We start from the raw sequence: 22029 nt of genomic DNA on the forward strand, positions 1-22029 counted from the left end.
CAAGGATAACACCAACTAGCAAGCTAAGCAATAGCGGAGAGACTACATTAATAGCCCCTCTTTGATGATAAGGTTGATGACTTCCTTATATGACATCCTAGAACCTTCATCCAGTGACTGATGGAAACAGAGACAGATACTCACAGCTAAACACTGAACTGACCCCCTGGAACCCAGTGACAGAGATGGAGGGGTGATGAGCAAAGGGGTCAAAACCACGCTGTTGAAACCCACAAAGACAGCTGACTGGACAAGGGGGAGCTCTTGAACCCCAGACTGATGGCTAAGACACCAATAGGGGACTGATCCAGATTCCATGAATGTAGTGTCAGTGAGGAGGCCTCAGAAATCTCTGGGGCCTTGGGTAGTAGACTCGTGTTCATCGTGGCATATAAATGAATTTTGGGAGCCCATTCCACATGGAGGGATGCTCTCTCAGCCTGGGAAGGGCCTAGGTTCTGCCCTGGGTGAAATGATAAACTCTGGAGATCCCCCCAAGGAGGGCCTCACCCACCCTGGGGAATTATGTGGGGATTGGGCTGGGGGGAGGAGACTGGTGAAGGGACTGGTGAAGGGAGAGGGAGCTGGGATTGACATGTGAAGCATGCATGTTTCTAATTTAAATAAAAACATAACTAGTAGGGCTGGAGACACAATTCAGTGGTAAAGAGCACTTGGTGTCCTTCCAGAGGAGTTGAGTTCACTCAGCACCAGCATCCACGTTGGTGCTTACAAGCATGGTAACTCCAGTTCCAGGGGATCAACCAGCATTTCTAGCCCTTGTAGGTATGTATGTACACAAATAAAAGCAAATAAATCTTTTTTAAAAGAACATAAATTCGAGAGTTACAGCAAGAAAATTCAAATACAAACTAGTTTCCTACAGAGGATGGCCCTGGGCGAGTGGTCATCACTGACACTTCTAGGTCTCACTTCTTACCTGTAAATGGAAACATTAAAGTTCCAGGCAAGGGACCACCATGAAGATTAAACGAATGTGTTGTGGAGGAGGACGATGCTGTGCAGAGAATTCTCATTCCTCAACCCCATTTTGTCCATATCAGCTTTACCCCAATTAGATAATGCTATCTCAGTGACTGCAAAATGCACAGTGGCTTCGTGTCATACTGAAGTTCTAGAAGCTTAAAGTGCATGGAACAAATGCCATGGGAATCCTATCTCCCATTAAGTAACACTGGATTGATTGATATCCATTAGTCTATTTATTAATCTATGCCCCATAGTCCCTCAAACATACATGATGGGGAGTAAGTAATGATATTAGAAAGTGGATAGAGCTCTGTAACTATCTACCTGCCTTAATTTCAATCCCCTTCCTCTGTCTGTCTCTGTCTCTGTCTCTGTATCTGTCAAGCTGATCTCTGTGAGTTCAAGGCCAGCCTGGTCTACAGAGTAAGTTCCCAGACAGCCAGGACTACACAGAGAAACCCAATCTTGAAAATAAACAACAGCACAAAAAAGTACAAGCATTAAAGTCTGAATTCAAATCTCCAGGCCCAGAAAATCCAGGTAGTAGGCCTCAGAAATTGTGCCTATAGTGAGACAGGAGAATGCCTCATGGCTTGTGGGCCAGTAGCTTTATGTGAACAGATGTGACAACAAAGAGATTCTGTCCCAAATTATGTAGAGGGTAAGGACTGACATCCAAGGTTGTCCCCTGACCACACCCAAACTGTGGTATACATACACCTTCACTCATGCACATGAACACACACACACACACACCATATAAACTGGGTATGATGACACAAGCCTTTAATCCGACACTCTGGCAGCAGAGGCAGAAGGATCTTTTTGAGTTCAAAGCCAGCCTGATCTACACACTGAGTTCCTGTTTTAAAACAATAGCAGCAACAATAATTAAGTTAATAGGAAAAGTGTGCTTAGAAAAGAACATCTTTTGTAATCGGACCTCCTGGGGTCACACCTGGCTCACCCCTTACTCTTTGGTTGTACTGGGGAAAGTAACTCAGCTGATTCTATGATCATTTATTTCCTGAGCAAATGAAGTGCCAAGATGCTCTTCACACGAAGCCATGTGAGGAAGGAAGACAGGAATACACACAGTGAAGTGATGTGTGCAGTTGTATTTGCCTCTAACTCAACGCGCTCCTCTGGGAGGAAGCATAGCAACGAGGAAGACGGTTTGTAAACCTCCTTCCTTCCCCTTCCTTCTCTCCTGTAGCCCTCCACTGTGTAGAAAGTGGTAAATCCTGCTGCTAGGCAGCCAGTCACACCCATGAAAAATTCTGTGGACACACTCACTGGCTCTGCTTCCCAAAGCTCTTAGCTTCAACTGAGAGGAGCTAACTTCCCCCTTCCTTGTTTTTGCTGAAAGCTAGGTTCTTTTTAAAAAGGAATGTATGTATTATTTTTAAGTGTGTGTGCCTATGGGAGTTTACGGCATGTGTGCAGGGGCTCTTAGAGGCAATCAGATGACCTGAAGCTGGGATTACAGTCTTCTTCATGTGCCTAGTGTGGGTGCTGGGAGCTGAACCCAGGTGTTCTTCTGGAACATCAAGTGCTGATACTTCTGGTCATCTGTCTCTCCAGCTAGGGAGCTAAATTCTTGTTATGCTTTTATTCGACTGTAAAGTTCCTTTCCTTCTTCATTGTTTACATTAAGTGGCATAACTGCCAGGCATCTTCAGGCCCAGGTACAGGTTTGCAACACTCGTGTATTGACTTTCACAATCCTGGTGTTTTTAAATTCCTCCTCTAAGGTGTGCTTTCAATGTTTGTCAAATGCATTTAACAACATGAAACAAGATAGTTTATGTAAGTACACTTTAATGAATTTGTGTTCCAGAAAAATGTTAAGATAATATGACTAACCAATTACATATTTGAATTTGAATTTATATTTATAGTCTAGGTTTTAGCTCTCTTTTTATTTGCTTGGTTGTCCTTTTTAATGAAGAAACTAATTTAAGGTTGACTGTGTTTTTCTCCATGTGAGGGTGAAGAATGAACAGAAAAGGAAATATTCAACTTCATATTAAAAGTATTTTCTAAAAGTAAGAAAATTTACCTGAAATAAATGTTTGTTAGTTTGGCTCATTTTTAGTTTTTGAATTGTAAAAGTTATTTCTCCATAGCATGTAAAAATGTATTCATGTTACTATCATATATTTAAATATGTACTGGAATTCTCTAAACTGTAAATAAAAGCTTCCAATAAGGTGTACATTTCAACAATTAACTAAAGCATTTTCTTTACTAAATACATTTCTTAAATATCATGGGAAGTAGTGAGATGAATATAAAGTAGACAGTTTGTGTTGTTTTGACTTCTTTTTAATAGCCCACAGCTAGCTTCTAACACAGAAGCCCACACAAGGTTGTGAGCAGATAAAGCTGTGAGAAATTGAAGAGGAGCAAAATGGAGCGAAATGTATAAACTAATGTATAATCTACTATTTTCATTGCTCTACAAAAGCATTAGAAACCTATGTGTGCTCTTAACTTTTTGAAAGAACAATATGAGAATTTATGACATAAAATGAGGGGCATTTGCTTATTGAAGTTGTTTTCCAAAATAGTAAATTATATGGTTTTCTCACTGTTTCCTAGCTCAAATTACACAGAGAAAATGGGTTCTTTCAAGTGAAGAACTGGTGTCTATCAAGTTTCACTGCCATGTTATACACATGAACACACACCGACACAGGCACACAAACACACACTACTGTTGTTTCTCCTTTAAAAAAATGCGTTAAGTTTTTGAGAATTTCATAGGAAACATTTTGACCATATTCCTTCCCCAACTCATCCCAGTCCCTCCCCCACATTCCACTTTCTCTTATGCAAGAAATTATCATACGTTCTACAGACATGTGCCGGACTGGCTTGTGAAATATGAGAGGGGACACTGTGCCTCTAAGGAGAATAGAAACTTTGGAGATGCAAACAATACCCGCAACATGCACAATCATTCATGAATAGCACGCACCTCGGCTGCCAGGAGGGAGATGTAAATTTCTCAGTTATACATGTTTCTGTGATCTCCTGGCTCCCACACCCTGGAGAATCACCTGCTCCCCAGAAAGATGTACCCTGCACACAGGAAAGCTGGTGGCCTGTCACCCATGCAGAGGACATCCGTCTTCCCTAAGTCAATCAACTTGCTGCCATTTGGGTAGGGCTGGTCACTTAAGAGAAAGTGTTCTCACTCCAGGTGTGGGACTAATCCCCTCCTGCAGAGTTTGCAAGAATAGACTGATTCGGGTGGTTTTAATCTATTTAATCTAATCAAATCAGGGCCTGTATACCTCCCTTTGTCACATCTGATGCCTGTCCCCATATTAAAAAAAAAAAAAGATTGCACAGGCTGGAGGCAGCCCTCTGGGTCCCTTGGTACATCATTAAGTTGTAAAAATGACTTCATCACTCACAGCAGAGAAATTAGACTGCCCCAATGGTGGCATAAGGCAGCAGGAGAATTATCCTACCAGCTGCCTACCTGACTTTCTTGCAAAACCCTCCCAGCTACCCCCACCCAGAAGCTGCATTGCAGAGGCAAAATGGTGCAATGTAGAAATCAGAGCTGGGGAGGGGTGAGGGTTTTGCAGAATGGAGAGAGAGAAAAGCCTCTGTCAGCACAGCATGTGCAAGTCCTTAGAGACTCCTCCCCCTCCAGCCTATCTTTTCATCATTCATCTTGTGGTAAAGGGTATTTTCTTTTGTTAGGAAAAATAATAAAAGGTTCCATTGCCCCAGATACCTAACCTATCAGGCCCACAATGGCAAAGCAGCTAGATGTGTGATCGGCTACTAGGTGAGTAAGACAGAAAAGCTAACCTTTGGCCCCCAAAGCCTGAATACCTAGAAACCTCTTCCATTACCGAGGATGGTGGTCCCCTGCAGCAAGCCTTACGTCTGAAGTCTGAACAGTTTTCTCTTGCAGAAGAGATTGAAAATATTCCTCACTGAGGGCTGAGAAACGGCACCTGGAGGTTGACACTGCAGTGAAAGGGTAAGTAGAGAGAGAGAGAGAGAGAGAGAGAGAGAGACAGAGAGAGACAGAGACAGACAGACAGACAGACAGACAGACAGGCAGGCAGGCAGGCAGGCAGGCAGACAGACAAGTGATAGATATATGGTAAATTGATATTGATATTGATAGATGGTAGGTCATTGATAGCTGGGTAAAAGATAGAAACAGATGATAGAAAAGGATACTAGTAGATGCATACATGCATAGATGCATAGGTTACAGTGACAGTGTATGTTTGAGATCTTGAGAACTCATTCCCAGAGCTTATTCTGACATATTAATTGAATGTACCTTTGATACTTGGTTTCTTAGAGGGAGAAATTGTTCAGACCTAGATCTGAGACAATGTGAAGTTGTTAGTGCTAAAAATGTCATCTTTCTCTTTCTAAAATTCAAACTAACAAAACATTTTTTTTAGAATTGGGGTAGTCAGAAAAATCTGTCTCAAGTACTTTATTTTTTCTCTTTTCTTTTTTAAATTTTTATATTTAAATTAGAAACAAGGTTGCTTCACATGTCAATCCCAGGTCCCTCTTCCTTTTCCCCTCCTCCTCCCAAGCCCTCCCTCCAACCCCTCCAATATCCCCTCATTTCCCCAGGGAGGGTGAGGCCCTCCATGGGGATGTCCATAGTCTGTCATTTCAGGACCAGTATTTTATTTTTATAAAGGAAAATGCAAATTGGTAAAGAGTTGCAAAGCATATATTCGAGTGTTTTCAGCTCTTTGCTATGTATTACTGTCTCTTTTTATATTAAGAAGATAAATGGAGTTATATTAGTCACAATACCAAGGAAGAACCCACCCCTTTTTTGCATGTAAAAGTTCTAAATTTCTTACAGCCCAGATGGACAAATGAATGAGTAAGTAGGGAAGCAAATGCCTGTCTCATTTCTTCTGCAGAATTTCAACCATTCATCTAAGCCATTGTCAAGCATGAAGCCCACCTCTTCATAGAAAAGAACAGAGTGACACTGTGGCAAAGGAGGTTAGATGCCAAGAGACCCACACACCCAGACACACGCATACACACACGAGACGCAAGAAACACATAGACACAGACAGACAAATATACACAGATATATACATACAGAAACACACACACACACCCAGACACAGACACAGACACACAACACACACACTCACACACACACATACACACACTAGAGACACAAGAAACACAGATACAGACAGACACATATACATAGATATATACATACAGAGAGAAACACACACACACACAGACACAGACACAGACACCCACACATACACTAGAGACACTGGAAACACAGAGACACAAACAACACATAGAGAGAGACAGACACATATACACAGATATGTACACACAGAGAGAACACATACATACGCACAGTGTGCGTGTCTTCTGCTCAAAAAGAAAACAAAAAACAAATCTAAGGGTCCCTTGGGCTTGTGATCCTTAATTCATGGATTTATCCCCTGGATTTGGGGCATAACAGATTGGAGTCCTTCATTTAAGGAGCAGATGGCTCAACCTGCTGCTGCTGCTGCTGTAAGTAAAGTTTACAATGGACAGCGCACAGTGGTGTGCAGCAATATTACATTCCCTATAGAATTAGCCTGTTTTCCTGCACTGCAGGACCCATCTCTAGATGGGTCCCTTTGCAATGCAGAAGAAATCACACCTCCCAGACCTCAGGGCTGGGTCTGATGAACTATGTCCCACTTTTACAGGCCCTCCTGTCAGAGAAGAAGACCATGTTGCAAGAAGTACAGCTCACTATCTCTTAGCGAAGTGAACATTTTAAAGATTGAAACCTTTTTTTCCCTCCAACAAAAGTCAAGTTAAAAAGATAAGAAGTGCCTGCAGAAGATAAGATGGTGAACTGTGGATTTGGTCTTTCTTAGAGGACAGAAGAGGGAAATGACTGCTGTTTTCAAAACAGAAGTCTAACCCTAACCTAAATGAATTTCTCCAGATGTGTTTACAGAAGATTTGAACTCAAAGATAAAATGCATAGGATTCCCAGCACTCTCTACATGTTTGACTAAAATTTCCATTTTAAAAATAGCTATTTTAATGCTTTCAAATGAGGTTTGTATAATTTTAGTGAACAATAGTTTAATTCTAAAAAAATCAGTTTGGGAGAATCAATTCCTAAAGTAGACATATAGCACATGAACATGGATGTTGTTATCACAATAGAAACAATTTATTTACCTAACTGACAGCAAAAGTGAATTTTAAAACAAATAAAATCAATGATCATAGAGTGTTACTTCCTTCCTTCTTCTTTTTTTCTTTAATTTAAGGTTTTGTCCGTAACAAATGGTAGCAGCCAACAATTATGTAGCAAAATGAAGTAGGCACTTTGGTTTTGTCAAGAAGGCAAAAGAGGGAAGACATTGTGCCTGGAAGTTATTAAGTAACATGCAGGATTTTGAAGTTATTAGGTTCGACTTTGGAGACAGTCTTGTTTTATTTCTTTAGCCTAATATGCACCATGGCCCAGTAATCTTCAAGATGGTAGCAACATCACCATGAAAATACAAGCAAAAAAGGAAGCACAGATAAGACTCTGCAATGATGTAGCTAACACCTATTGAAAGAAAAGAAGGCATTAGGCCTAGAGAAAAAGAAGAGTCTTGTGATGATGCTGGTATGTATAGTGAGACATGGAGAGGATGGGAGCAGGTAGGGGAATGTTTAAAAAGTGTTTAAATGATATTGGCATGTACAGTTATATTGTTATAAGAATTTGAAAATGTATCTAACACATTTCCTTGGTCTTCTTTAGTTATGTCTTGCAAAAAAATCCGGTTATGTTCCTGTAATTAAACACTTGGCTCAGCCCCTTACAATAGTCCAGATGCAGGACAAATACAGTCCTAGGTAGCTCTGCATATGTAAGCATCTCAATTACTGGGTCCCATGTGTCCTGTCCTATTTAAAAGAAAATTAATTTCCCCTAACATTTTTATCACTGTTTTAAATATGTCCTCATCTTAAAACATTGCAGATTTTAGAAGGAATCTTCTTTTGAAAATCTGCCTTAAGGTGGTTCCTCCCACTATATGCCTCAAGGCAAAACAAAAGGTGTGTGTGTGTGTGTGTGTGTGTGTGTGTGTGTGTGTGTGTAACAAGTACTCCATTGAACTGAATGTCTTCCCTCCTGACTCCCTCAGCAACTCCTCTTAATGAACAGGAAAGAAAAATCCTTAGAATTTGATCAATAAAACGACCCAGAGTCTGAATCCCGACCAAGAGCAAAGCTGTCTTCACTTATCAAGAAAATGGAGAAGTTCACTGTACTGTTTATTTTCCGTTGAGAAATGAGTAGAGGGCATAGTTAGGAGCCCTCCCCGCTCTCCTCGCCCCAGGAGCTGTCACCAGCCAGCATACCTCCTTCCTTCCTAACAGCACTAGCAAACTAATTCCGAAGAGCCGCTTCACAGCAAGAGGGAACAGAAGCAGCCCTGGATGACCCAGGGGAGTCTCAGCCTATGAGACGGAGTAGCCTGAATGAACAGGCTGGCAAGTCTCTAAGCTCAGAGACCTGCCCCGTGGTGCTTTGCTATTTCTGGAGAAAGAAAATAACAGGAGACACTCATTTTTTCCAGTCCATTCTACAAGAGTCTCATGTATCCATGTGTAGAAAGCTTTCTGGGACAAAATCCCACGTACAGTTTCTAACGCCAGCTGAACATCCAAAACACATTTTAAAACAGACGCATCTGGGTGACTGCATTATTTATGATTTTGGTCAGCTTCCCTTAAGATGGGTTTTGGCTTTTTCTTATTGAGCAAGTAAGCCTTTTATCAGCAGAAAAGAAAATGTCGACGCACTTTCAAAGGAAGCTTACCCTTAGTTAGAAGGTTTGCTGCTTTATACAACAGAAGCGAATATGTCAAAACTCTGAGGTGCATCTCTAAATCTGCATCTTCATGTCACTTTACTACGCTTATCTCAGGCCAGTGAAGGTCAAAATATCACGTTTGGAGGTAGAGTCTCTCTTTTGAAAATACGTTTAAAGGTAGCCAGAATTGGATCCAAATTAGAATTCTAAGGCTTCGAAGTTTTCACTTTGAAGAAAGAATCCCAGCTACCTAGTCAGCTGCTCACCGTTTTAAGCAATAAGCTTGCTCAAAATAAATGAACAAACAAATAAATAGGGGGAAGTCTGTTTTTCCGCTGTCACAAAGAGGGAAGGTTGGAATCCTTGTCCTGGCAGGAGCCTGTTACCCCTTTAGCTTTGGGCGCGCACAACACTGAAACAGTTACAATTCTAAACAGCAAGGCTATCGTAATAATGACATCGAGTTGGAATTTTCGATATCATTTGGAATTATTTATTTATTCACTTGTTGGCAAATTCCCTATTGATTTTCCCCTGGTTTAAAAATATTTCGTGTATGCATATTTATAGTCTCTTTCGGGAAAATATGTCTTTTTAAAAAATAATTTTTGGGGAAAAATAAGAAACCATTTATTAGAGATTTGAAAAACCCAGAATGTTGCTATGTGATTCTTAATCACTAGCGTCAACGAAGTTAATGTTTTCTTTAAAAATTTCTTCCTAATTCTAAATTTTTCCTTATCAAGTCCGTAAAACCGGGCTTTTGCATAACTAATCTTTTTAATATCATTTCGTTTTACCGGGGAGAAAAAAGCCATCTTCTGTGTCAGAGTGCTGGGTGCCCTCACCCCTTGTAGATGACATTGAAAAAGATAGTCTCTCCATTTGACATTTTTGATCAGCTCTCCTAAAATCTCCACTCTACGTCCTAGAACTCCTAAAATGAAATTCCAAGAATTCTGCTGGAGGCCAGGAGACCGGTCAGGCTCTGCCTGCTGAATCAGAGGATAAACCCGGGAATGCGGTCAGGAGATGCAGGTGAGCCTTGGGAAGAAGAAAGTTAGAAAAGAAGCCTAGGAGCTGTCCCGAAGGTATGGTTGCCTTCTTGTCCCAAGACCTTAGCTAGGGTGGTGGAGGAGGGGAGGAGATACACGCCAGAAGTCTGAAAAAAGGCCCGAAATCTGTAAACCGCAGAACGCGGAGGGCAACAATGCTCCTTCTGGGTTCAGACCCAGAGAGAGACATTTAGCTTTGTTTTCATTAAAATGCACTCAGTGAAGCAAGCAGAACCGTGTCTCATTCTCCGGTACTCATGTCCCGCTCCTTGGTGTCGCCACCCACAAGTCTTTATGCTGCGGGTATCTCTGCAGGTGGATCTTGCAGGAGGGGTGCCCCCTGAAAGCCGGAGCTGGGACCTCGGCTCCTGGCACCGCTGCCAGACCGAATGCAGGAGGCCCTGGGACGCAGCTGAGCTGCTCAGCTCAATCCCGCCCCTAAGCACAGAGCTCATTAACAGGTGGAATCACACCCGGAGACTCCTAGAGCCTGCCTGCCTCCATAGAAACAAATCCTTCAGGCTCACACACCATATGGGCTAGGTCAGGGGCTAGCTTTTGGCGTGCGCTGCCGGAGGTCCGCACCACCCACCCCGGCACCTATCTGGGTACTTCCCTCCCCTCCCACTTGTGCACTTACAGAACGGCCCCATTTCTGCAGCATCCAACACACGAACACAGGCTCGCCCGCGTGCGCGCGCGCACGCGCCCCTACTCCAAGACACTGGGGCCGCTTCCCTAACAAACAAACCTGTTTAGAGTGGCCTAGCATTGTCAACTCCTGTGCGTAGGTCTTAAAGAACCTGACTCCTTTCAGACCAGGAAGGCGCCCCCGTCAGCGCTGCTGCCGGGAGGGCGTGTCCAGCGCCAAGGAGACGCCCCAGGAGAGTTTGCAAATTCCCCAGGGCGGGAGAGAACGGTGCGAACGCCGAACGCGAGCGGGGAGACCCAACCACAGACTCCCTCAGCATTACCGGTTGGCAGCCAGCCGCGATGCGATATATCCACCCGGAATCTGGGTGATGATGTAGCCCCAGAAGAACGAGCCGTGAATCATCCCCACGGTTTCAGGGTCCCAGTTGAATTTGGCTTTCTATAGGAATAGAGGGAAATCACAAAGAAACAACAGGTCAGAGGTGGCGAGACAGAGTCAGTGCACATAACTCCCTTTCGGTGGTTTGTGCGCCGTGACCCTTCAAACACGCAGGGTGTTTTCTGCGATACTGAGGTCAGGGGCTTAATTTTCGTTTCGTAATAAAATTGCTTCTGACGAGAGGGACTCCTTTTAAAACGGAGTAAGGACTGCCAGGCTTCCTGTCAGAGTCGACTGTTGTCACTAAACCTGAGACCTCCTCAATTAGTGCAGGACTCTTAGAAGCCCTGTCTAAGACACTTGGGCTCCCAGAAAAACAATATTGGTTAATGCCCTTCTGGCTGTTGGAGTAAGAATGTAGGAGTGGGGTGACTCCCAGGATGGAATGCACCCCTTCAGATGTGTGCAGGGAAAAGAAGGGGTTGGAAAAGGACAAAAAGTTTTGGACACAGTCTCCCGGGAGGGAGGGATGTTGAAGAAGTCATGTAGTGGTGGTGAGGTCACTGTTTAAGGTTCTGTTTCAGAGCTGCGCGAATGTCTAGGCCTGACTCCGCCCAGACCACACTGGTCCACATTACAAGATGGGCGTCTCAAGAAACCGGAGCCAAATGCTTGCAAGTTACTGTAAAAGTTCAAGCTTTTGTCTTGCCCAGGAAACTGGGATTGTCTTTTTTTTTCTCCTTTGCTATGAAAATTTCCTGGGTATCCTGGGCTCCAGGGGGCCCAGGGACTCTAATTCGGTTCCTCAGAGTGTTCCTAAGTTCTGCGACCAAACCAAGCAGCTTTACTGCTTTCTCCGAAAAAGATTTGTGACCTTCAGCTTGCCCTCAGCAACAGACATCCCTGCGGAATACACACTTCAACTAAGGCAGTGTGCACTGATAGTGACTGCGGACTCCCCTGTATAGCAGGTCCTCTCCTAGCTGGAGTCTCTTCCCAAAGGTGGTTGGTCAAACCTTGATATACATATGCGGATTTGATTGTTTTAGTTTGGTAACTAAATATGTTTTTTTTTCCCCTGGGGGAGGGGTGGTGGTGGTGATCTGAAGGAAGCCAGGAGAACATTATAACGCTACACCTTTCCAGTAAAAGAAAAATGTTTCTTTTTAGAGCTAACCTACCGTTGCTAGCTCTCAGCTGGTCATTATTTACACAAATGTAGTCAGCTAGACACTGTTTTATGTCTTGCAAATGAGGGGGGAAAGGCCAGGATCACGGAGAAAAGGGGAGATAACAGCACTCTGGTGAACCTTTCTAGAATGGCGGGACTATGGTTTAGACAGGAAAAAGACCTTCCCTTTTTAGTGGGGGAAAGCGGGCTTAGACAGGTCAGTGGCCAGCGGAGGGAGTCCAACGCGCACCTCCTTGATAACTTTGCCTCCGCGGTGAATGGTGCTGTTGTTGACCATGTCCACAATGGCCACGCCCAGGTTGCAGCGGATGCCGAAGGAGATGCAGAAGCCGAGGCCGCTCATGATGGCTATGATGTAGCGGCGCGGCAGGCCGAAGCAGGTGCAGTCGCACAGTGGAGCCTTCTTCTCGGGCACCTCCAGGGGCTTGCCGTCCTCTGTCAGCTCAATGGTCTCCCGGGTGTCTTGCTTCTTCTCCAGCACCCTGTGCGTCAGATTAAGAAGCAAGGACGCCTGTGGTTAGGCACCTCCCCCAGGTAGTGTAGGGGCACAAAAAACGCCTTAAGCTTCAGTTTCTTCAATCCTCAGAAGCTGGGGAGTTGGGCTCTGACCTCTCTCCTGCTGAGGCGGTAGAATGCGGGCAACGCAGAGCTTAGGAGCTCTTAAATTCTTAGAAATTCTACGGCCTGGGCATTAGCACCTACACCTTAATGCCCTCAGCCCTAACTCGGTGAAACCCAGTTCTGTCACCTTTCGGTGTCTCCGTTCACCTACAGGCCCCTTGGAGCTGACTTTGAGGTCACAGGGTGGAAGGGAGAGAGAGTTGGGAGAGGAATGTCTCCTGCAGGATGCCACCCGGTGGTCTCCTAGTGCTTTAATCCAGGCTATTGCGGGTCCTTTCAAACAACTCAGGGGCTTGGGAAGGGCCTGACAGGATCAGAGGCAACTCTGCCCAGGTGCAGCTGCTTGAGGACCACCTCCTCCTTCCTTCCCCTCACTTCCCCTCGCTCCAGCCAGGGCCAGTGACTACCCTGCCAGACACTCTCCAGTGCCATTTCATCGCTCCCTCATCTTTGTGGGTGCTCTTGCTCTCTCTCTCTCTCTCTCTCTCTCTCTCTCTCTCTCTCTCTCTCTCTCTCTCTCTCTCTCTCTCTCTCTCTCTCTCTCTCTCTCTCTCTCTCTCTCTCTCTCTGTCTCTGTCTCTCTCTGTCTCTCTCTCCCTTCTCCCTCCCTCCCACCCCATCTTTCTCCTCTCTTTCCTCTCTCTTCTCTCTTTACTCCAGTTAGAAACAAAGGCCTCTGCAGCATACGCCTGACACTTCAGCTTCCTTCCTACAACATGAATAATTAATCGTTCACAATCTCGCGTCATTACTATCTCAGCTACAGCACACTGGAAAAATATTGCGGGCCCATTTCCAAACACAGAAAATGAGATTCCAAGATTTACCAAGGGGTGCCCACACCACCATCTGTACCACTAAGAGGAAAAATCATATCATTTTATTTCAGGATTTGACTCTTCTCGATCAATTCTGATCCTGGAAGGAGTGGTGAAGGAAAAAAGAATTGGAATGCTAGAATGACCTTGTGAAAACATGGTGGTGTTCTGCTACCTACCACATCCTTAAAATTTCTATTCCTTTTTAAATAACAGGGTAGAAGGTGATAGCTATCTCTCATTGAGACTGGTATTTTTGATATTTAAGCAGTGCCTTCACTTAAAATTGGCAAACATTTTCTCAATCCATCTTGTAGTTACCTTCAATCCTGTAGCCACTTTTAAGTCGCACACCATTGCTTACACACACACACACACACACACACACACACACACACACACACACACACACACGAAGTCTGTGGAATTTTAACATTAGTTCCCGGCATGTGTAGATTGGAATATGGCTGCCAAGAAACTTGAAGATAACTTCCAAATTCTATCAAATTCCACTGCAGAATGGGTCATTAAGGTGTCCATGACTAAACTTCATGGATGTTTATCACAGATATGCAACCTCAATAGCAGAAACACTGCATTTCTTTCTGCAAAGAAGAAATTTAAGGAATTTGATGTTTTCTGACTTGGCTTTGTATTCCCGCATTTGCAAAGTTGAACTCTGCACCTGAATTTCCCACCTCCCAGCAGTCTCTGGGCAGCTGCAGGACTGCGGCATCTACTGCCGCAGAGCTTCATGGTGGTGTCTACTGAAGCCCACCAACCAATCCACTTGAAAAATAGAGATGCACATTGATCATCTCGGCTACAATTCTCATGGTTAACCAAGGCTTCAGTTTCCAAATGTGAAAATGAATCCTTTTCAAAATCCATTTTCCTACTGTGTCTGCTATCTCATTTATTTTGCTTATATTATCATAAAAAAGTAGTATTCATAGAAGATATTAACACACCTGACAGGAAGACTACAGTATGCTTAGTGTAGTGACTACAAGAAAGATGGCATTCAAATTTTTTCTATTACTTTCAAAGTAATCTTGCAGTTTACAGTTCTTTTTGTTCTTAAATTACTATGACATTTCCCACATAAGAGATAAATTCCTAAAATAGATATAGCAAAAAAAATACATACATAGTGTTTTGGGTTCAAGAGAGAAGCATCAATGATAATCTATTGATACATTTTGATCCTGTTTCATTCAATACAGAATTTCCCAGGAGACAGTCTTCCCTATGTTTTTGCAACTGAGATCTGGATTTCTTTTTTTCATTAGTCTTTGACATTCATTTTTAAAAGGGGTTTGAGGTTTGTTATTCACTTGCCTGGATCTAAGGTATTTAATTTGGGGAATTTGTATGCAAAAAAAAAAAAACCTGAAGGCTTTCCGAACAGGTACTGAATGAACATTTCAGGATAGCAAAGGAGGATTAAGAGCTGGACTGGAAGACATGAGAAAACCCAGGTAATGGAACAAAATTACACACACACACACACACACACACACACATGTTCAGTTAGTGTCACATTCTTGCATTCATAAGCAGGTTTCTAGTGGAGCCTTGGTTCAACAATAAGCAACAAAAAGACTATCCCACCATCTCTCTAAATAACCAAGCTTTACAGATATAGCCTTTCAGTTTCTGTCACAGTGAGCCCCAGGTGAGAATGGGGTTGCTTTCTCTTACCTGTAGATCTGGCCGAGGGATTTTCCAGCAAAATTCTTTATCCCCTCTTTTCCGGGGGCCAAAATCCTTTGTTTTACCGACTCCATTCTTATAAAGATTGGTGTCCAACCTTGCCAGATTTAAATTGTGATGGCTAAGAAAGGCGAGTTCTGCTCATAGTCTTAGTCGGTTAAGGTAGAGGATTTTCTTCTCAGCAAACACAGGTGAGCTTTCCAGCAAGGCTGTGAATTGGAGAGGGGAGAGAGAGCAAGAGAGTACGACAGAATAGCTGCATGCAGCCCACGGGTTTCCTAATAGGAGAATTGGTACACAGAGTCACAAAGTCTCATTGGAAGGGGAGGATCCGGTGGCCGAGGGCGCGCGCAGTGCCGTGGTATTTGGGCGGGTGCTGATGAGTCCCCTGTTCTGGAAGTCAGCTCACTGAAAAACAACGTAAATTCCCAGTTTTGAAGGATTATTGCAATCAAATCCGCTGGCTGTTAATCAGAGGGACCAGAAACGTCATCGAATCCTTGTGTTAGGGAAAAAGCAAAAGACTAAAGCTGTGACTTTGCTCATCAGAGCTCATAGCCCTCAGAACCCTTGGGAGCTCCCCAGGCCTCAGGTGAGCGATGCTGCTGTTAGCTTCCTGCCTTAGCGTGGTCTCCTCCCATCGCGCCGGCGTAACTGTGCTTTGCCGCAGAGTGGCAGAGTCGAATTAAGACTGAGGTTAGCTGCTTTTTGTGAACGTGCGTGAGTAACAGATACTCAGCTGTGATTTAGGCAGCGTCAGGGGAGGCTTTCCAAAAACGCTGACCGCGCCCGCTATATTGCGCGCCTCGAAGCTGAGCATTTCAGCACCACGGACAGAGGATGTTCAGGAACCCAGACTGCTGCTTTTGGCTAGCCTGCTCGCCAACTTCCTAGGGGGAACTGGGCGGATCGCCCTGACCAAGGGCCTTTCTAGGGCTCTTCAGGAGCGGATGCTATGGAAACCAAGTGGGGCGATGTCATCGTCTGCAGAGTTCTCAGGAGGAAGGCTGCATTTGGCTATGCAAGGCAGGGGGGCTGTATTAAGCACTGACAAGTTACTCTGCTTGGTCAACTTGTTCACACCAGCTCTGACAACATGGTGGGGGGAAGCAACACTGCAGAAGCTTCCAGCGGTGTGGTATCCAAGTGAACACCTGGTCTCCCTTGGATATAAAGCTTATGTTTATTGGATGCACAATAATATTGCCTGTGTGTTTGATTCCACCCCTAAGATGAACAAGAAAGGATGTAGAGAGAAAGAAATGAAGGGAGACGAAGAAGATGTGGGAGAGAGAAGGAAGATAAGCAGAAAGAAAATGACAGCTGTAAGCCTATAGCACTATGTTAAGTAAAAAAAAAAAGGCAGTTGGATATGAACTCTTCAGAATTCTAAGCTATTTTAAATTAACTAATACACACCACACTACTGACTTATCTCCACACAGGTAAAATTTATGCCTATATTTATACTTTTCAGCAAAATGCTAATCGATAATGTTTTTTAAAAAATTATTTCAATATACTTATACTCCATTGAAATCTCTTTTTCCCCTTTATGATACCTTCTCCCAAGGGGGAGGCTATTTTTGCTTTTGTTATTTGTTTTGAGAGATGGTCACACAAGGTTTTCCATCTTGGTTGCATATGTATAACATCAGCGAGCTCACTTCATTAAGCAAAACAATTAAACAGTGATAAATTAATGTAAATTATTAATGCCGTTCACATGGACTATAACCCTCTTAGATGCAGTTCGGGCAAGTGCTTATGAAACAGACTGGCCTTGAGCTACATCCCCAAGGTCAAACTTTTGCTGCTATTTAAACCTACAGGGGGAGGGGGTTTTATATAGGGACTATTGAATTACATCCCAGAGGTATAGTTGTACATGCAGAATCATGTAAGAATATTCTCTGTCTATTTCAAATGATATGTGGAAAATGTATTTCCTAAAGTAGGAGATGAAAAAAATCACAAATAGCTAAAACATTTTTAATTCTTAAATACAATGCTAGTAAAATTGTATTTCACGAGGAAGTATGCTTGAGAAGGGGTGACAGTCACATATCTCTGTTAATTTGGTACATATGCATCATGTGACTGTATCATATGCTATATCAAATGTATATTTCAAAAACTGTGAGGTCATCTTCAAAAAAATCCCCAGAAGGCCACAAAAATGCTCTGTACTTTCATAGAAGATTGGGTATAAAGAAAAAATTTTTTATCAAATTGTCTCATCACAAACAAAATTTCATGCCCCTCAGGACATGTTTCCCACGGTCATTTTTCAAAATACAGGTTTCACAAATCTTTAGCTACTGAAATCGCTGAAATTTATTCATCTAGGACTATCTGTGACTTTTTCATTGTGGAGGTCTATGAAAAATGGAAGTTACATTAAATATCTGTGAGTCCAAGATGGTGATGCAAAAGTGATTCTCCTAAGCATTTCTTTTTAAGTTCCATCTCAGTTGACTAGGAGCCAAACCACCGAAAACCAAGATGGCTGCATCATTCATATACATTCCAAGCAAATAGTACTCTGGCATGAAGATGTTGCCTCTAGAATGAATAATTGCATTTATTGGCATTGAGAAATACTATCTAGTTTTTCCTCCGTTTCCCAGAAATGGTCTGAGTGTCTGTATTGAAATAAAAGCTAATATTGATTTAATCATTCTAAAAACATTTGTTGAGAGCCAAGAATTGCACCAGGCCTGGAAACATCTCTTTAAAGACGTCATAAACCATGTGGTAGATACCCATAAATTTCATTAGAAATAATTATGGATAATATTAGACACAATAAAAAACCAGTCTCTGTGTAAAGGTGTATGGAAGCCCTTTAGGAGGCAAGGCATCAGCCTTGTTTGTCTTAATATTTTAAAAGAAATTTAAACCTAGAAAATGATGACAGCTCAGTGGCCAGGGAAGTTGTACAAAGAGAGCTGGTAATATTTGGAGAACATTCCCATCGGCAGACAGATAAAAGCATAGTCATGAATAAGAGGAATCCCCAGAGGCTGAGTGGTGCCCTCAGGCTCTGCACGAATGAGTATCTGGTGCCACCACAGCACATCTCAACAGATTTTCTTCAGTCTTTTTTACATGTTCCAAAATCCCAAATACTGACCATAAACCCATTGGGCCCTAGTGAATTCATTAGATTCATCTTTAGGCAAGTATATGATAATGCTTATGAATATGACTTAGATGTAGTTTAAAAGCATTCCTTTCTATAGACACTCTCCTTTTCCCTGTAGATAAATAGTCTATCTAATTTTAATCATCTCTTCTATTCCACCATTAGCTTCCCCTCTGAGAGCATGTCCCCCTTTCTTCCCTACAGGGTTTCATTCATTTAACTTACAGGCATAACAGATTACAGTTTATGAATGGTTCACACTTAAGGTGACCTCATTCATCCCTGGCAATTCTATGAACTGAAATGGTTTTTATGTCCATTTTCTAGAGGAGAAGAAGGAGGACTATAAATTGCAGTAAACACTGTACCTGGTAAGGAATATGAGGGCGCAGAATAGTTTGGAATACTCTCCCACACTCAGAGATCCTGTTAAAATAAAGAAATAATTCAAGAGGTCCAGGTGGAGTTCCAGATGAGGCAAATTTCTAAGGCACATCTCTCTCTGGTTCACACTTTGAACACCAGCAGCCTAGAGAATACAGCCGAGAACAGCTGGCTTGGGGTTGGCTCAGATTGTATTGCTGTCATAAGAGGCTCAATGACTCTACATGAATAAATTTCCATTTTCTCATTGGTACAAGGAAAGGTTTACAGTAGGATATCTCTATCATGTCTTCCTTTTGCAAAATCACAGTTTCTATTTTTTATTGGTGAGAATTGTTTTAGTTCCCCCTGTAGTAAGATGTTTCAATATTTAAGCTTAATTTTAATAATCAAATATGGAGAGGGCAGCAAAAAGATTCCTTCAAAGTAGGTTTCTTTTTGAAAATTGTATCTTTTTATAGGCTTATTGCTTGTCTTTGACTAGGCATTTCATATGTGATTGCTCAAATAACTGTATGCATGCATGAGTGCATGGATACCTTGGTATTTACATAAGGATTACCCACAGCAATGAGGCAGGTTTACATTTGTTTATGTGAGGAAATACTTGCAAGGATTATTTAAATGTCTTGCAAATGTTGCCCTCTGGTGGAAGGATATGTTATCACATTATAAATAATAGTAACTCTTAATTATGCAATTTACACAACTGGCCCCTCTCTTTTTCCTTTCTTATCCCTTTCTCTGTTAGTATTTGTTAAAATTAAATCTACAACTAAAAGTATGGAGTCTCTCTTGTGGATAATGTGTTTGCAATTGTCATACTGGTTACTAAATTTCTGCTATAGATTAGTTGATTGCTTGGGCATGTCTCACTTGAACACAAAGCAAGTTTCACTGCGCTGAGGTGTAGAAATGGCAGCTAACCATACACAGACAGGGGCATGGTTTAAAATGTGACAGCACAATAGACTATAATGTTTCTCTTGTAAACTGCGCTTCCTCCCATTGTGAGTGTGTGTGTGTGTGTGTGTGTGTGTGTGTGTAGTATAGGCATCGTGCTTGCCATCATATTGGAAGTCATACACACATCGTTCCTAGGGGTGTTGTAATCTCAAGTCAAAATTGCCAATTCTCCAAGTGTTTTAAATGGAACATTTTGCTCCTTGGGCTTCACCCTTTGCCTGGTCACAGTAAACTCGAGCTCAGTGAGAAAAACATGAGTGCATATTCTCAAAGAGAGAGATACATTTCAGTGCTTCCTTACAGCACAGTTTTGTTTGCCTCTGGATGCTTAAGTAAATGCTCACTGTAATAACCCCACGACTTTCAGGTTTAGGCTAAGTAAGCTCCAGGATTCTGCTTGACTCTTTTCTTATCAGGGATTTTTAAGTGGACAGTTTTTTAGTTCAGCTTTATGTACTTTTACTCTGCAACGCTATCCTGAGAGACATTTTAAATAAGTTATCATTATACAATTTCTTGAGTGACAGAAATAGAAGAAATAATTCATTTTGGGTTCTATGTGCAGAGCACAACTATGCTGTTGTGTTAATTGACCTAATAAAAATCTCTTTTGATATCTCTGTCATATGTCCAAATAAAAATATGTAAGCAGGGAATGTTAAATAAATATACATTCCTGGGGCTGGGGAGATGGTTCAATGCACTTCTTGCTGTTCTTCCACAGGACCAGGGTTCAGTTCCCAGCACCTCCATTAGGTAGCTGACAACCAACCACCTGTAATTCTAGTTCTAGGGGATCTAACACCATCTTGTGGCCTCTTCAGGCATCTATATGCACATGGATATATATACAGAAAAGCAAACAAATGCATGTAAGTTAAAAATAATTCTTTAAAATATGTATTCTTGTCTTGGCTATATATTTTTTAAATCATGAAAAGTGAAAGCATACAATGACATGCAGGACATATCCCTTTGTATGACTCAAATCTGTATTTATGGGTAAAAAGAATTAGACATTTTATTCTTTCTATACTCAAGAGAAAATTAGCTTACTTCAGACTATGCCCCTTGCCTAGAACGGCCCATGTTTTAAAGCAAACAGAAACCACTAGCAGAAATAATATCTATTATGTTCCATGCCATGAAAGAGCTTCCAGGCTTGAATTCGCTACACAGAGCCTGGTGACAAATTCCTAGAGAATTTTTAAATCATTGGTCTCTTTGAAACCCTAAGAAGCATTTCCTTAGAGGAAAAGTTATGATCACATAAAGAATGACTTGTGGAAAGCAATATTAAAAAAGAGGTACAAACTATATAAGTATAAAAAACCCACATTCTCTTTATTAAAGATGCTAAGGCAGAGGTCATCATGGCTTATGACATTTCTGTCTGGTTATTTTTCTTCCTTCCTTCCTTCCTCCCTCCCTCCCTGCCTCCCTCCCCCCTCTCCCTCCCTCCCTCCCTCCCTTTCTTCCTTCCTTCCATCCTTCCTTCCTTCTTTTCTTTTTGGAAATAAGAAAGTAATCTTCACTGGCCAGGAACTTACTTTGTAGACCAGGCAGGATTTGAACTCACAAAAATTCACCGGCCTCTGTCAACTGAGTGCTAGAATTACAGGCACGTTCCACTGTGCTTGGTGCTTATGGTGTTTCACGAATCAATAAAAAGACTGAATTACAAAGAAGATGTGTTGGTATTTGGGTTTGTCTCTCCTTCTAGATTCTGTAATAACCTTATTCTTTTTCTGTCCTGAGTTGAGTTATTGAGTCTCTGTCTCTCTCTGTCTCTTTCTGTCTCTCTCTCTCTCTCTCTCTCTCTCTCTCTCTCTCTCTCTCTCTCTGTGTGTGTGTGTGTGTGTGTGTGTGTCTGCCTCTGTGTGAGTGTGTATGTGTGTGTGTGATCATATACTGACATCATGTATTACCTTCCCTGAAAGAAGTTATCCAAAATTTTGAAAGCTTCTACCTGTCAACATCTAGAGAGTTTATAATTATCCTCTACCTTCTATATTATTTATACAAAAAACTGACTACAGAGTGCCTGACCCAAGTCTCAGGGAACATTGTGGAAAGGGGAACAGAAAAATGGTAAAAGTCAGAGGTCAAAAGGTGTCTTTTGTGAAACAGTATCTTCTACATATGACAAGGAAGCTGCATCTATGAAATATTAACAATACGGCTGCCTAACCAAGATCTGAAAGATAAGGATACCAGTTGACATGCAGCTGTGAATGGGTAAAT

General features: G+C 42.3%; 1 protein-coding gene across 3 annotated transcripts in view; it reads right to left on the reverse strand.

Annotated features, from left to right (window-relative positions):
* The window catches only part of Slc17a6 (solute carrier family 17 member 6), a 40048-nt gene extending 23831 nt beyond the window's left edge, over positions 1 to 16217 (reverse strand). The window contains exons 1-3 of one of the 3 annotated variants that reach the window (XM_005083219.4): positions 15276 to 16217; positions 12362 to 12614; positions 10882 to 11000 (exon numbers count right to left, since the gene is read on the reverse strand). In XM_005083219.4, coding sequence (XP_005083276.1) covers positions 10882 to 11000; positions 12362 to 12614; positions 15276 to 15361 — 458 coding nt within the window. In that variant the 5' untranslated portion in view covers positions 15362 to 16217. Of the gene's footprint in view, positions 1 to 10547; positions 10632 to 10658; positions 10791 to 10881; positions 11001 to 12361; positions 12615 to 15275 lie in introns of those variants that run through there. The other 2 variants (XM_021234756.2, XM_021234757.2) reach the window with 2 other exon arrangements.
* Between the last annotated feature and the right edge of the window lie 5812 nt (positions 16218 to 22029).

The sequence above is a fragment of the Mesocricetus auratus genome, unplaced genomic scaffold (genome assembly GCF_017639785.1).
Source record: "Mesocricetus auratus isolate SY011 unplaced genomic scaffold, BCM_Maur_2.0 Super-Scaffold_100030, whole genome shotgun sequence".
NCBI lineage: Eukaryota > Metazoa > Chordata > Mammalia > Rodentia > Cricetidae > Mesocricetus > Mesocricetus auratus.